This window comes from Tyto alba, unplaced genomic scaffold (assembly GCF_018691265.1).
Source record: "Tyto alba isolate M040663 unplaced genomic scaffold, T.alba_DEE_v4.0 Super-Scaffold_5, whole genome shotgun sequence".
Lineage (NCBI taxonomy): Eukaryota > Metazoa > Chordata > Aves > Strigiformes > Tytonidae > Tyto > Tyto alba.
In genome coordinates this window covers 20,702,118-20,713,541 of record NW_024881326.1, presented here as the reverse complement: position 1 = coordinate 20,713,541, position 11,424 = coordinate 20,702,118, and the positions used below count along the sequence as shown (strand labels likewise).

The window sequence follows — 11,424 nt, the reverse complement described above, 5'->3', positions numbered from 1 at the left end:
GCTTGGGACTCCAGACTTACTGGAGTCTGTGGTATATTCTGAAACCAAGATTAGGATCAGGCCCTGAGCCATCCACAACAGAGGAGTCTGAACTGCCAGGTATTATTTTTCTGTACTGGTCGTGAGTCAGGGTGTGAGCTGAGCCCTGCTAAACTCGATAAGCGGCAGTGGTTTCATTGCCTCTTATGGATAATGTGTCTCATTCTCTGATCTTTGGGCTCCATCCCCTACTTCTTCACCTCCTTTTTTTTTTTTTTTTTTTTTTTTTTTTTTTGGCCCTTTCCTTTTCATTGTAAGCAAAGTGAAACGTCTACTTCATCACTCTAAAATATCTTTGGTAGAGCTAAACAGTGACCTGGAGGAACATGCAGTGAAGCCGCTGTCACCAGAAATACCCCTGAACAGGTGTGATTTTCCTTCTGACATTTTATTCCCATTACTCCTTCCCTGGAGCACAGGTGTGTGCAGCACCAGGGATGCTCCAAGTGTCCTTCAGAGGATTTCTGGGTACAACACTAATTCATGTAAACTCTTTCCTACCTTTTCTTTTTCCTGTTCCCCCTGTGAGGGTGTCTAAAAACCTTTCCTTGCAGAGATTTCGCTCTGAGGTTTTGCTTGTAGGGATGATCCTGAGCTCACAGTAGGAAAAAGAGAAGACAGTTTTCACTGACTTTGCCTCTCTGACTTTGACTGAGAGAAACCTCGTTACGGTTTTCTTCAAGATATATATAGTATTGTTTAAAAGCACTAAAAGAGCTCAGAGTTCTTATCTATATGAAACTTCCCTGCTGCACAGGTTTGGACAGTGGAGTCTGTGCCCCCACTCCAAGTGCAGGGCCCTGCTTTATATAGCCGGGTCCAATAACTGAATTAAATCAATACACAAAGGAGGGGCAAAAGAATGATCTGCTCACCCCAGCTGGATACAGCTTTTGTTTGTGCCGTAGTTTTCTTTAAGAATTGGGTGGCGAATCATGACAAATTACTTTTCAGAGCTTTGCAGTCTCTTCACTAATGAATTAATTTTAACAGGCACCAGCCATGGTTCTCCCAGCGCTGCTGCTGTCACGGCTGCTCAGCCACAGCAAGCAGCATTTTGCTGTCAGTGCCTGAGCAGTCCTTTTCATTGCAAAGTCCCCCAAATACACCCCAGGCTCCCCTGGGAGCTCTGAGCTGAGACATTGCTACGCAGGAGCAAAGACAGTGTAAGAGAGCTGCCAGTTTGCTCTGTGTCCCCCAAAATATGCCATCGATAGCTTAGATCAGCCCCGATCAACATCTCATTGAATCAACCAGCTCTGTGCTCTCCAAACGCCAGGACAGGGACAACTTTTCCTCCAGATACAAATGTGATGGCCCTTGGTGGAGGGTGGACCCGTGACCCTGTTCTCAGCAAGGGGACAAGCTCAGAAAAGGTGTGTGACAGACAACGTGCAAAACTGAGAAACCCATGGGAGATGAAAGCAGTCATCCTGCCCCTCCAGTTGTTGAATTTAGGTAAGAAATGCCAAACATGTATGGGAAAAAAATTAGGCCTTCAGGTGCGTGAAAGTAACTTTCCATACGTGGTATTTAAGAATCTTAACTTCCAAATCGTTAATAATGATCTTTGAAGGGAGCCCTATAAACTGTCTTCCATTTCCTGATGAGATGGAATAATTTATTACTTAAATTTCTCTGATTAATGTAAAACATGTTTCACATTTGGGTTTTCCCTTAATATTTAAACTTCCCCATGAGAGGAGCTGCGGAAGGGCAGGGTGATTGAGTGCCCCTCAGACTGACGTGGCATGTTCCCCAAGCAGGATAAACTCTGCTACTGGAGCTGATCAGCAATACAATCCATCATGCACCAGCAAACCCAGCTTGTTTCAGGACCCTACTCTCCAAAAGGCAGGAAGCTCAGCACCACCCTGCCAGGAAAGGGCAGGGCCCCATAGCTCCGCTTACTCATGCCAGGGAAGAGAATTTCTTAAAAATTTACCCCGTGAATTGGGAATTTTAAGTTGTCAAGAACATCTCTCCCCAAAAGATCTGAAAAAAGCCCAAAGCTGGTGTTATTCAGGGTAAACTGCAAGACAGGGATTTTGCCTAAGAAATCAATTTATTTTAAATAGTCTTTCTACTATTCTTTTATGTCATTTTTGCAGAACCAACATCAAACAAAACCATGGTGTTTTTTGTTTTTTTTTTTTTTTTTTTTGTCTTGGTCTTGCACTATGTAGGAAACTGAGCTCAAGTATTTAGAGTAGCCATTCCGTGAGCTGGTAAAATACATCACACTTTCTTTGTCCTCCATGGACCACGTCGAGGCTACAGCAAACTGAGGGATCCCTCTGTGATGGCCTTGGCTTAACCACTCAAGTTTCCCCTCTGGTTCAGTAAGACATAGGGAAAGGACAACGTTAATATAGAAGGGTCTATATCCCAAGGAAAGCTAAGCAATGGTGTAGTGCATTGGTGGTGGGGTGGAGAACCCTTAAATATCTGCAACGGTAAAAATCAGAGCCCAGACAAGAGGCAGTCTGTTTTAGAGAGAATTATTTATTAGAAGATAGGAGGTTGTTACGTACAGATTCTGTCCTGCAAAAGTGTCCTGGTCACGGATATGTCAGGGAGACATTTAAACCCGTTAGAGCTGGCTCTGGTCTCCATGCAGAGATACTCAAGACACAGCAGAGCTCTGTCAGACCTGGCTCTCGTGCTGGTGCTCAGCTGGGGAGAGGCCTGGTGTACCACAGCATCCCTGAGCTCGTTACACCATCTTTATCCCACTGGAAAACCTGGCCCGTGGGCTGGGAACCAGCGGTGGGGACATGAGACGGTGCTGCAGAAGGGGCACCATTCTTCCCTGGGGCAACCTGGAGAGATTTTTTTTTCCCCAAGTAGGGAATTGTCTTTCATCATGCCAGCGATGAACATGGCTGAGCAAGTGACTACAGAGATACAACCATGCTATGAGGTAGCATGAGGTAAATTAAAAGAAAAAAGGAAAAGAAAGAAGAAAGATCTTTGTGATACAGAGGAGAGCTCTTTCCACCCTCCCTCACCCCACAACCCGGCCAAGCCGGCAATGCTTGAGCCCCCTGCAGAGACCTCCGAGAAAGCAGCTCTGACAGGTGGATCACAAAAAAAGGCAGCAATTTTGCCTCGTAATAATTGTGCTCCTAGAAGTATTCCTCCCAATTTCACGGGTGACCTGTTTTCTTTTGGGTTGGCAGGTAATATTTGTCAGCCTCTCATAAGGTCTCTGCACTGCCCCTGCGGTGGCTCAGGGCTTTGCCACGTGAAGCCCGGGTCCATCAAAAAGCTGCTGTGCTGGTTTTGTCCCTCCTAAGCCAACTCCAGGCCCGTGGCATGCCCACAGCGGGTGGGCAGCACTGCTGGAGAGGCAGGGACAAGGGAAATGGCAGATGAAAGGCATCAGCCATCACGTTGGCAATCACAGAAGGGCCTGAGCCTGAGCCTTCTGCAGACGGTTAGTGGCTCACAGCCAGCGTAGGGCTTGGTCTCATACCAGCCCCTGGGCTTTGTCCTCATTCCAGCTGCGCAAAAAACTGTACTCTGCCACTGTACATGTGGCAGAGCAAAGTGGATTGACCGGTGGCTGTAAGTTTTCTTTTGCTAGACAGCCATCAATGGGAACATTTTTCCAACATCTAGCAGATTTCTTAAAGGAAGGTATTATCCAGGAGTCATCTGTTTAACTTTCTAATTTATGGGTGCTGGAGTCTGCTTCCTTAGTCCGGTCCTCTGCTGAAGCCACATTTTTGTCTGTCCAAGGGACTCTGCTGGCTGGCTGGGTCAGAATATCACCTTCGCTGCCTGCAAAGGCACATTTAACACTATTTCTCATTATTAAATTTTAGTCTCTGGCTCCAGATACTACATGTAAAACCCTGGGTGTAATCCCCCCAATTTGCTCTTAGTGTACATGAGCTTTTGGCTACTATCAGGACTCTATTGTCCTTTCCATCCACAATAACCTGAAGGAAAAACTGTTGTTGGAATAGGTTTGTCAGAAATTTAACATAATTGTCAGAAACAGCTGTTTATGGCTCATCTATCACCATATCTCTCTTCTCATCCCATTCCAAGAGTGGCCTTTGTTAGCCTGGTATATTAGAAACCTCTGAAACTGGGAACTTGGCAGTGATCGCTCACAGCTGATGCCAACGTCAATAAGAAAGATGGGTTGGACTACAGACCTTAGAAGGGACAATTTGTGAGATGAGCATTTTCCTTTCACTGCAGATGACCTTCAGGGTTGGAGGTACTGGGGATGGGGAATAACAGTAAGACTGCAGCTACAAAGCAAAGCAGCAAACATCTACTTATCTTTAGGATAGTAAATGCTCAGCATTGAACTAGCTTTGCAACAAATATGTCTATTTTTAATCAGGTTTTTTGTTCCTAAGGCACTCGGACTCCTTTCTTGGAACATGCACGCCAATAAGTTTGATGTTTGGGGTTGGAAGGGTGAAGAGTAATGTTCCACAGGGGCATACCACACTTAGTTGAAGGGAACAGGTGCTCCAGACACACTGAGTTATCAAAACCTCTGGAGCAATCATGGCTACATCTTCAATTTTTAAGGATTTCTATGGCATTGGTTGTGCTCCTACCTTCTTCACTCTTTGGAAAGGGGTGATCTGAGGAGCCCCAGGCCTTCTGAAGGACAGCAAGGTGGTGGTATGTGGGGAGGGCAACATCCTGGTCCAGTACGGGAGCTCAGCAAGCCAGAGCTCATTGCCTACTACTTGCCACAAAACAACAAATCTAGGGGTTTAGTTCTGAAACATCACCTCCTTCTCTCCTCTCTCAGCCCCAACCTTAAAAAAAAGACCACTGCCCCAGCCTGGTCTGAGGTCTAATTCCAGTGGGAGGCACGCAGAGCAGACAGCAGAATACCTGATTTTAATTTCACGCTAACACTTCTAGGTAGCTTTTTGCCTCCATTTCCATTATTCCCTTCCAAAACTGGTTCTTCAGCCACCCACGATGAAAATTTATTCCTCCTAGGACTTCTTGAAACACCTTGATGAGTGGAGCTCACCTGTCAGAGCTGCCTGGCTGCTGTAGATGAGAAAAGTTATCACGGATGTTTTCGGAGACAAAAGGCAGGAGGGAGGGATGTTTTCTCTCTGGAGCATGTACGCAAAGGCGGGAGGCATGGGAGCTTTTTTCCTCAAGACCAGATAAAGCTGGCCCCTAGAGTGCACCTGCAGTGGCGCAGAGGAAACGCCGAGCATCCCCAAGGTGCCACCCCGGCACAAGCAGTGCTCGGCTTACGGGATCCCCGGGCCCCCCCTGCCCCGGGGGCGGCGGGAGGTGGGCTGCGAGGCCGCGCAGTGTGGCTGCACTAGGGAAGGTCTAATGGGGAGGGCAGGCACGGAGAAACTGGAGAAGCTCAAAGCAGAGGAGTGCAATCCACTGGGGCTCCAGCAGCACACGGCAGAGGGGCCGTTACCAAGACTTTGGGGCATTTAATCATCACTGTGTTTTGAGTATCTCGGCTGGGCATGTAAGACCAGATCTAACAATATCCAAAAGAAAAAAAACACGTTCTCATTTGTATAGTGTATGTCATTACAGGGGAATAACCCATTACAGAGAAGGATTTTGAACATTAATTACAGTGTCTTTTATAACTTTATAATTTAACTTCCAACCCTTTCCCTTGAAACTCATCACGGATGTACATCATTTAATCAAACAAGCTTTTTAAAAAAGTACACCTTAATATAAATATTCAGTGCATGGTTGTGTATACAACAAATAATAAACAACTCTTTCGTACAAGGCAGAAAGCTGCCCGTACAGAACTATGTCAGTTTTGGAGCACAGAATCCAACGATGATTAATGCACAAAATCTTACACATCATGCAACTCTATGCCAATATTCCAACTTTCTCCCATGCAACAGACATGATGACCTAAATGGAAACCTAACTACATTTTTTAAACAATTGTTTCCAATAGCATGTATAAGTATATGTTGTTTAGGGGTAACCTGTCCTAACGCTTCCTCCTACACAATATTCACGTGCCCGTTACAGTGAAAGAAGGACTGTTACAAATAAGACGTTTCTTATAAAAAAATTAAGTCACCTTAATTCCACAGTTTCTGTCTTTAGAAAAGAAGCCACAACAATAGTTTAACATGACACACAAAATGGAATTAAGAGAAATCTACACTGGACGATAATTTTATCCCTTTCTGTTAACTTCCACTTGGGATAACAAAACAACTCAATTCCTACAGACTGGGGTTAGCACAAGAACTTTACCAGAAACTACAAATCTATAAAAATTTATATTTCATTGTGTTTAAAACCACAAGAACACTGTTTGCTTGAGCCTGAGACACCAACTCTCAGTTCCAACCCTGAATTTTTATTTATTTTTTTTTTTAAAGACATAGCTTTAAAGACCCATTGGAGTTCAGAAATCAAAAAGTTGCACTATTCCAAATTAAAGGATACATTTTTTATCAAGCCTTAGATATAAAACAGTAAGCCAAGGAAACAACAGAGTTTACATATTTGTTTTTTGTTTGCCCCTATAAAACATACAAGCATTAAAATTTCCTTTGAAGAGCAAAAGTGGTCTTTTTCTGAGTTGGAAAGCAAATTCTTATCAGCAGTGAATGCTGTGAAATGTTTTTGTTTCGTATTCCACAAAGCATAGGAGAGAGAGAGAGAAAGAGAGAGAGAAAGAGAGAGAGAGAGAAAGAGCTGGACATTTCTTCTCCGAGATTTATTCCGCAGTTATGTTTGCTGGCTATCCAAGTGCCTTGTGATATGCACAAGCATATTTTACATTATTGGGGTATATCCTTTGACAACCAGTAGATCTAATGGCTGATAAACGAGTGACCTATGCAAGTTCGGTGGCTTGTCCTGGGCAATTGAACATTTGGATGAAAGACTGCTAGTAAGAATTCAACTGCATCCAGAGGTAAGGTTCTGTTTAGAGAGCACTTGGCTTGCCTGAACCTGGCTACGTTGACTCGTTTTGGCTCATGGATTTACCCCCATTTAGCACTCCTGAAACACTTCTGCTCTTTGTTGGGGTCCCACTTCCAGATCTTGAGAACTCTGTGAGATCGTGGAGAGAAGGCTCTTTGTACATGGCCACTGCAAAGCAAAAGAGAGGCAGCACGTCAGCACGCGTTACGGGCTACTCAGTCTGTTGGTGCAAAGTCTGGCTGTGAAACGCCGGGATTTTTCATTCAGCAATATGCAGCGTAAGGAGTGAATGAAAGAGACGTGGCAAGGAGACCTCTTCCACTTCAAACACTCCCTAAGAAACTCTGAGGTCCTCTTCAAGGGAATGACATTTTAGAGAACAAAAAAAACACAGGTCCCTCCTTCTCCCAGTTAAATCACCCACCTACCCACTGCACTTACAAAACTCTGCAAGATAGACCTAAGCTGATATAAATGAACATTTCCTTATTAATGGTGAAGTAGCACTGTTGACAGCTGTGATTTGACCTGTTACTTGTATACGTAGCCTGAGTAGGTGGGTGCGAAAATGGATTTTCAGTCTTCTGTTTCCTTTGTTTTCACACAATTTAGAAGTGAGTATCAACCTTGACATCAGTTGCCTAACACCTAGCCCTAAATGTAGACTGCCAAACTAGTCCAGCATCCACCCAGGGCTACGCACCTCTGAAATATCCTCTCTGATTTTGAAATGACACTGCCTTAATACCAAAGAGCATAACCCAGAAGTAGAAAGCTTCATTCTTCTTAAGGAAGGAACATATGGAAGCTAGTTCTTCTGGAGAAAAGCAGCATCTCCATACATCGACTGAGATCTCCTTCTTTGCATTGGCCAAAGACGGAGTCAAGTCTGACCACAGTCCTGATTCACATACTTCAGTTAACTAGGATGACTGTACGTCCTGGCTTTATAATACACAGTGGTATACGTATGCCACATGTGTTATTACCTTTAATGTCACATGCTGATGCTACATTAATTGCTGTTTAATAAGCACCACACATTAGAGCTTTATCCCAGGCAAAAATAGACAAACATCCTGTAACATAAAGCACAGATTGACAAGCTGTACAGCAAGTCGCTAATGGCCTGTGAACAGATGTTTGGGACATTCCAGGCAGAGCCTTCGTTACCTGCAATGGAGACAGTGTGGACTTTGGGCATAAAGAAACTAATATGTGTGGTTACATTAGAGAAATGCAGAGGTAACGTAGAGAAACCTAAAAAAAGGAGCTCTGGTCAGATTAACAGTGTGTTATAGAACACTATACTCCTGTTATTTAAGTAGCTGAACTCTTCAAATATGTATGCACTGCAATTAGACATCTTTGACACAAGATAATGTCAGTTCAGACAGATGGAGCAAACACAAGCAATTACCTTTTAATGGTTTTGGAAGAAAGTGTGCTGCAGGTTTGTTTTTCTTCACGTGGTTTCCTTTCATTATTTCCCCCTCTTTGTTAAGACCCAGATACCAACCCCGGCCAGACTGTTGCTGTCTGTAGATCATTGAAGAATATGTCACATAGTAGTTTTCAAATACTGACTCTTTGAACTTGCATTCAGGTGTAAAATGTTCCTGTAAGAAAGTAACAGATCAATATGTGCAGTGCTGAATCTCACATCAGTTAATGAAAAAGCAGCCAATATTCATTGCTTTCCCAATGGTTAAAAGACATACCTCTCATCCTCCACTATCCAATTATGAAACATGAGCCCTAAAAGTATTAACAAAAGAGTAACACGATTTGAAACCTGTGAAATGGTGCCGTGAGCAGCTCAAAGTAGCAGAATAAAATCTTCTTGAACAACGAGTAAAAAGTGTATGTAAGTGAAGAATTATTGATTGATGCAACTAATGGATATTAGGCAGACACAGCCCTGATGTCAACCCCAAGGGACCAGCTGTGGTCCAGCCCCACAGGCGAGCAGCGAGGCCACGTAATGCCTCTGCACATTAACTGCTAGCCTTAACTGCTTGGGAGGGAAGGGCAATAAAAATTCAAAGCCAAGAGGCCATGAGTAAACGGCCGTTTCTTACTAACCCAGCAATATTAAGTCAGCTTGTAGCAGGTGCCTCTTTGGCCCAATCTATGCTCTTTTTCTGTCTGCTGAAAGCCCAGCTGTCGGAGACCCACATCAGCCTCTGCTCCGGGCTGTACCACAGCTTGAAGCCTGTAGGATCAAGATTTAGTCTTCAGGTTGAATTGCACTGCTTCTTTTGGGGAGATGGTACTGAGCTAATAGTCAAAACGAAGAGCAATAAACCGGGAGAGAGCCTTTTTCTTCCTGTCAGTGGTGTGGCTGGCTTTCCCAGTGCAATGGTCTTGACCGAATCAATACCTTTTGGCACTATTGCCCAGATTCAAGAAAGGATACAGACATGAAACATGGGGCTCAGAGGGATCTAAGACCAAAGCACCAGTCCCGATAGCACCGCACAGCTGCTTCCTAAGGCCTCTGGGTGCTTCAGGTTTTTTAACACTACAAGTTCTGACAATATCTCACCTATGGACCCCTAAAAGTCCATAAATTATGAAAGAGGAGGGGCTTGGTCTGGTGATGCAAATGTTAATATCACAATCCTGCCTGTCATCCCACCACACAGCAGCCAGGTGTTTGCTATTTTTTCCTTGGGAAAGCAGCCAGCTTCAGTGGAGCTGCCTTGTGCTTAAAGTATCCTACAGTGGCGTGAAAAAAAAGGAAGAAAAATTGTGCTTGCGTAATGATTGTAATTTTGATTAAAAAAAAAAATCAAAGGAAATTAAATTTCTCAGAACCTTAAGATATTCTTATCTAGTTTTTCAAATATTCTTGTGTGAGGAAAAGGTGGTGTTTAAAAAAAAAAACCCACTGCCTTTTCTGCACACCTTTAGCCATTTTGTCTTCTCACAGGAGAAAGCAAAAACTTCCAATCCTCTGACTGACGTTTCCTTCAACAAAGAATGTGAAGTAAGCAATTTTCTTCTTTCTTTCTTCAAGCTAATTGGCTGTTATTTAGTTAATTGACAATTAGTTTCAATTGCTGTCAAATGGGGACAGTCGCTGCATTTTTGCAAGATTTCTGAATAAAAGCCTTCCATCACTGTTCCCTGCCCAGCACTAGCCATGTTAACAAAGACTATTGCAAGTGTATCATCCAATTAGCAGCAAAATGGAAAGCTACAGTGCTCCCACCGGAAGATTATGGTTTATGTACAGTAATTTGGAGCTGTTTCGGGTACAAAAGGGCTGCTTGTACACAGTGGCAGAGGGTCAGACTGCAAACAGAACCACAACATTTACTCTGGCTCTCTTAGGAAGCAAGTTAACCTCAAAATGAGCAGTGGGAGCCAACGGCCCGCAGAGTCCCTTAAAACCAAGGGACAGAAAGAGTGGGGAGACAGAAGATAGACACTAAAAAGTCTCCTTCACCCCTGCTTTTTCCCTTGGCTGTGAGGTCTGTGATAACAAGCCGTGGTGGAAGCGCTGTGCTGCTGTGAGTGAGTGTGCAGCTGAGCCCGTGCACAGCCAGACGCCGGCCTGGCAGCCATCCCCCAGGAGCATCACAGACAGTAACCCCCTCCCTGGAGCCCCCCGATACTGTGAATGGGGGGTGATGTCTCACGACAAACAGCAGCGCACAGAAACAAAGACACCTCTCTACAACGTGCTCAGTTACCACAACAAATTCCCTCCCAGTTTTTCTGACGTTAAAGCAGACCACCTCATTCACCTGACTGGCTCAGCACAGAATTGTGCCCCGTTGTTCTGACTGACATCTACTTAATTCCTTGGCTGCAGCTGCAGCTGCAGCTTCAGAAACGTGCTGCGTGGGAAAGGCATCCCGCATGAGCTGCTTGCAGAAGCTGAAGTGTTCTTCTTGATCCTGACTACTAAGCAGCTGCTCACCTTTTGCAAGAGCTTGTTCCCACCTATCACTTGCCTTTAGTTTCATCCAGTCTTTCCTACTCATTAAAACAAGAGCTGGGTAGGAGAACTGCAGAGGGAAGCTCTGAATGAGGAACGCTAGCAAATGTGCTCCTGATCTGGGGGCATTACAATTAAAATGTACTTTTCTGAGCTTGGCAAGCCCATGTGCCAACGCAACTGCGTATGGGCAGGACTTCTATCAGCACATCAGTCCAAAATACAGTGCAGAGCAGCAAGTGCAAATTGGCCGTTATGTCACCTTTGCTGGTAAATTCTTTAATAACGTACTGAGGAGGGGAAAGTTAAAGTTGGGAGAGGGCTGAGTGCCCCAATTAAAACTGGAACTTTCCAGCTCATATAGTCAATCCTATTGAAAATTTATAAATACAAATAAGTGTTGAATTCTAAGGCCAGTTTTTTTCCTGTCTCTCAGCTGTCCTCTTTGTCCATCCTTGCAATGAAAATAATTCAAATGAATTCCAAGAAGTCCAATGTTATGA

At 44.2% G+C, this 11,424-nt stretch overlaps 1 protein-coding gene across 6 annotated transcripts in view; it reads right to left on the bottom strand.

The window, feature by feature from the left end:
• Positions 1-2,524: 2,524 nt before the first annotated feature.
• FGF13 (fibroblast growth factor 13) overlaps positions 2,525-11,424 on the bottom strand; it is a 330,099-nt gene continuing 321,199 nt past the window's right edge. For all 6 annotated transcript variants that reach the window (XM_032982736.2, XM_032982737.2, XM_042807307.1 and 3 more), the window contains 2 exons: positions 8,393-8,591; positions 2,525-7,140 (listed from right to left, as the gene is read on the bottom strand). In XM_032982736.2, coding sequence (XP_032838627.1) covers positions 7,004-7,140; positions 8,393-8,591 — 336 coding nt within the window. In that variant the 3' untranslated portion in view covers positions 2,525-7,003. The remainder of the gene's footprint in view (positions 7,141-8,392; positions 8,592-11,424) is intronic.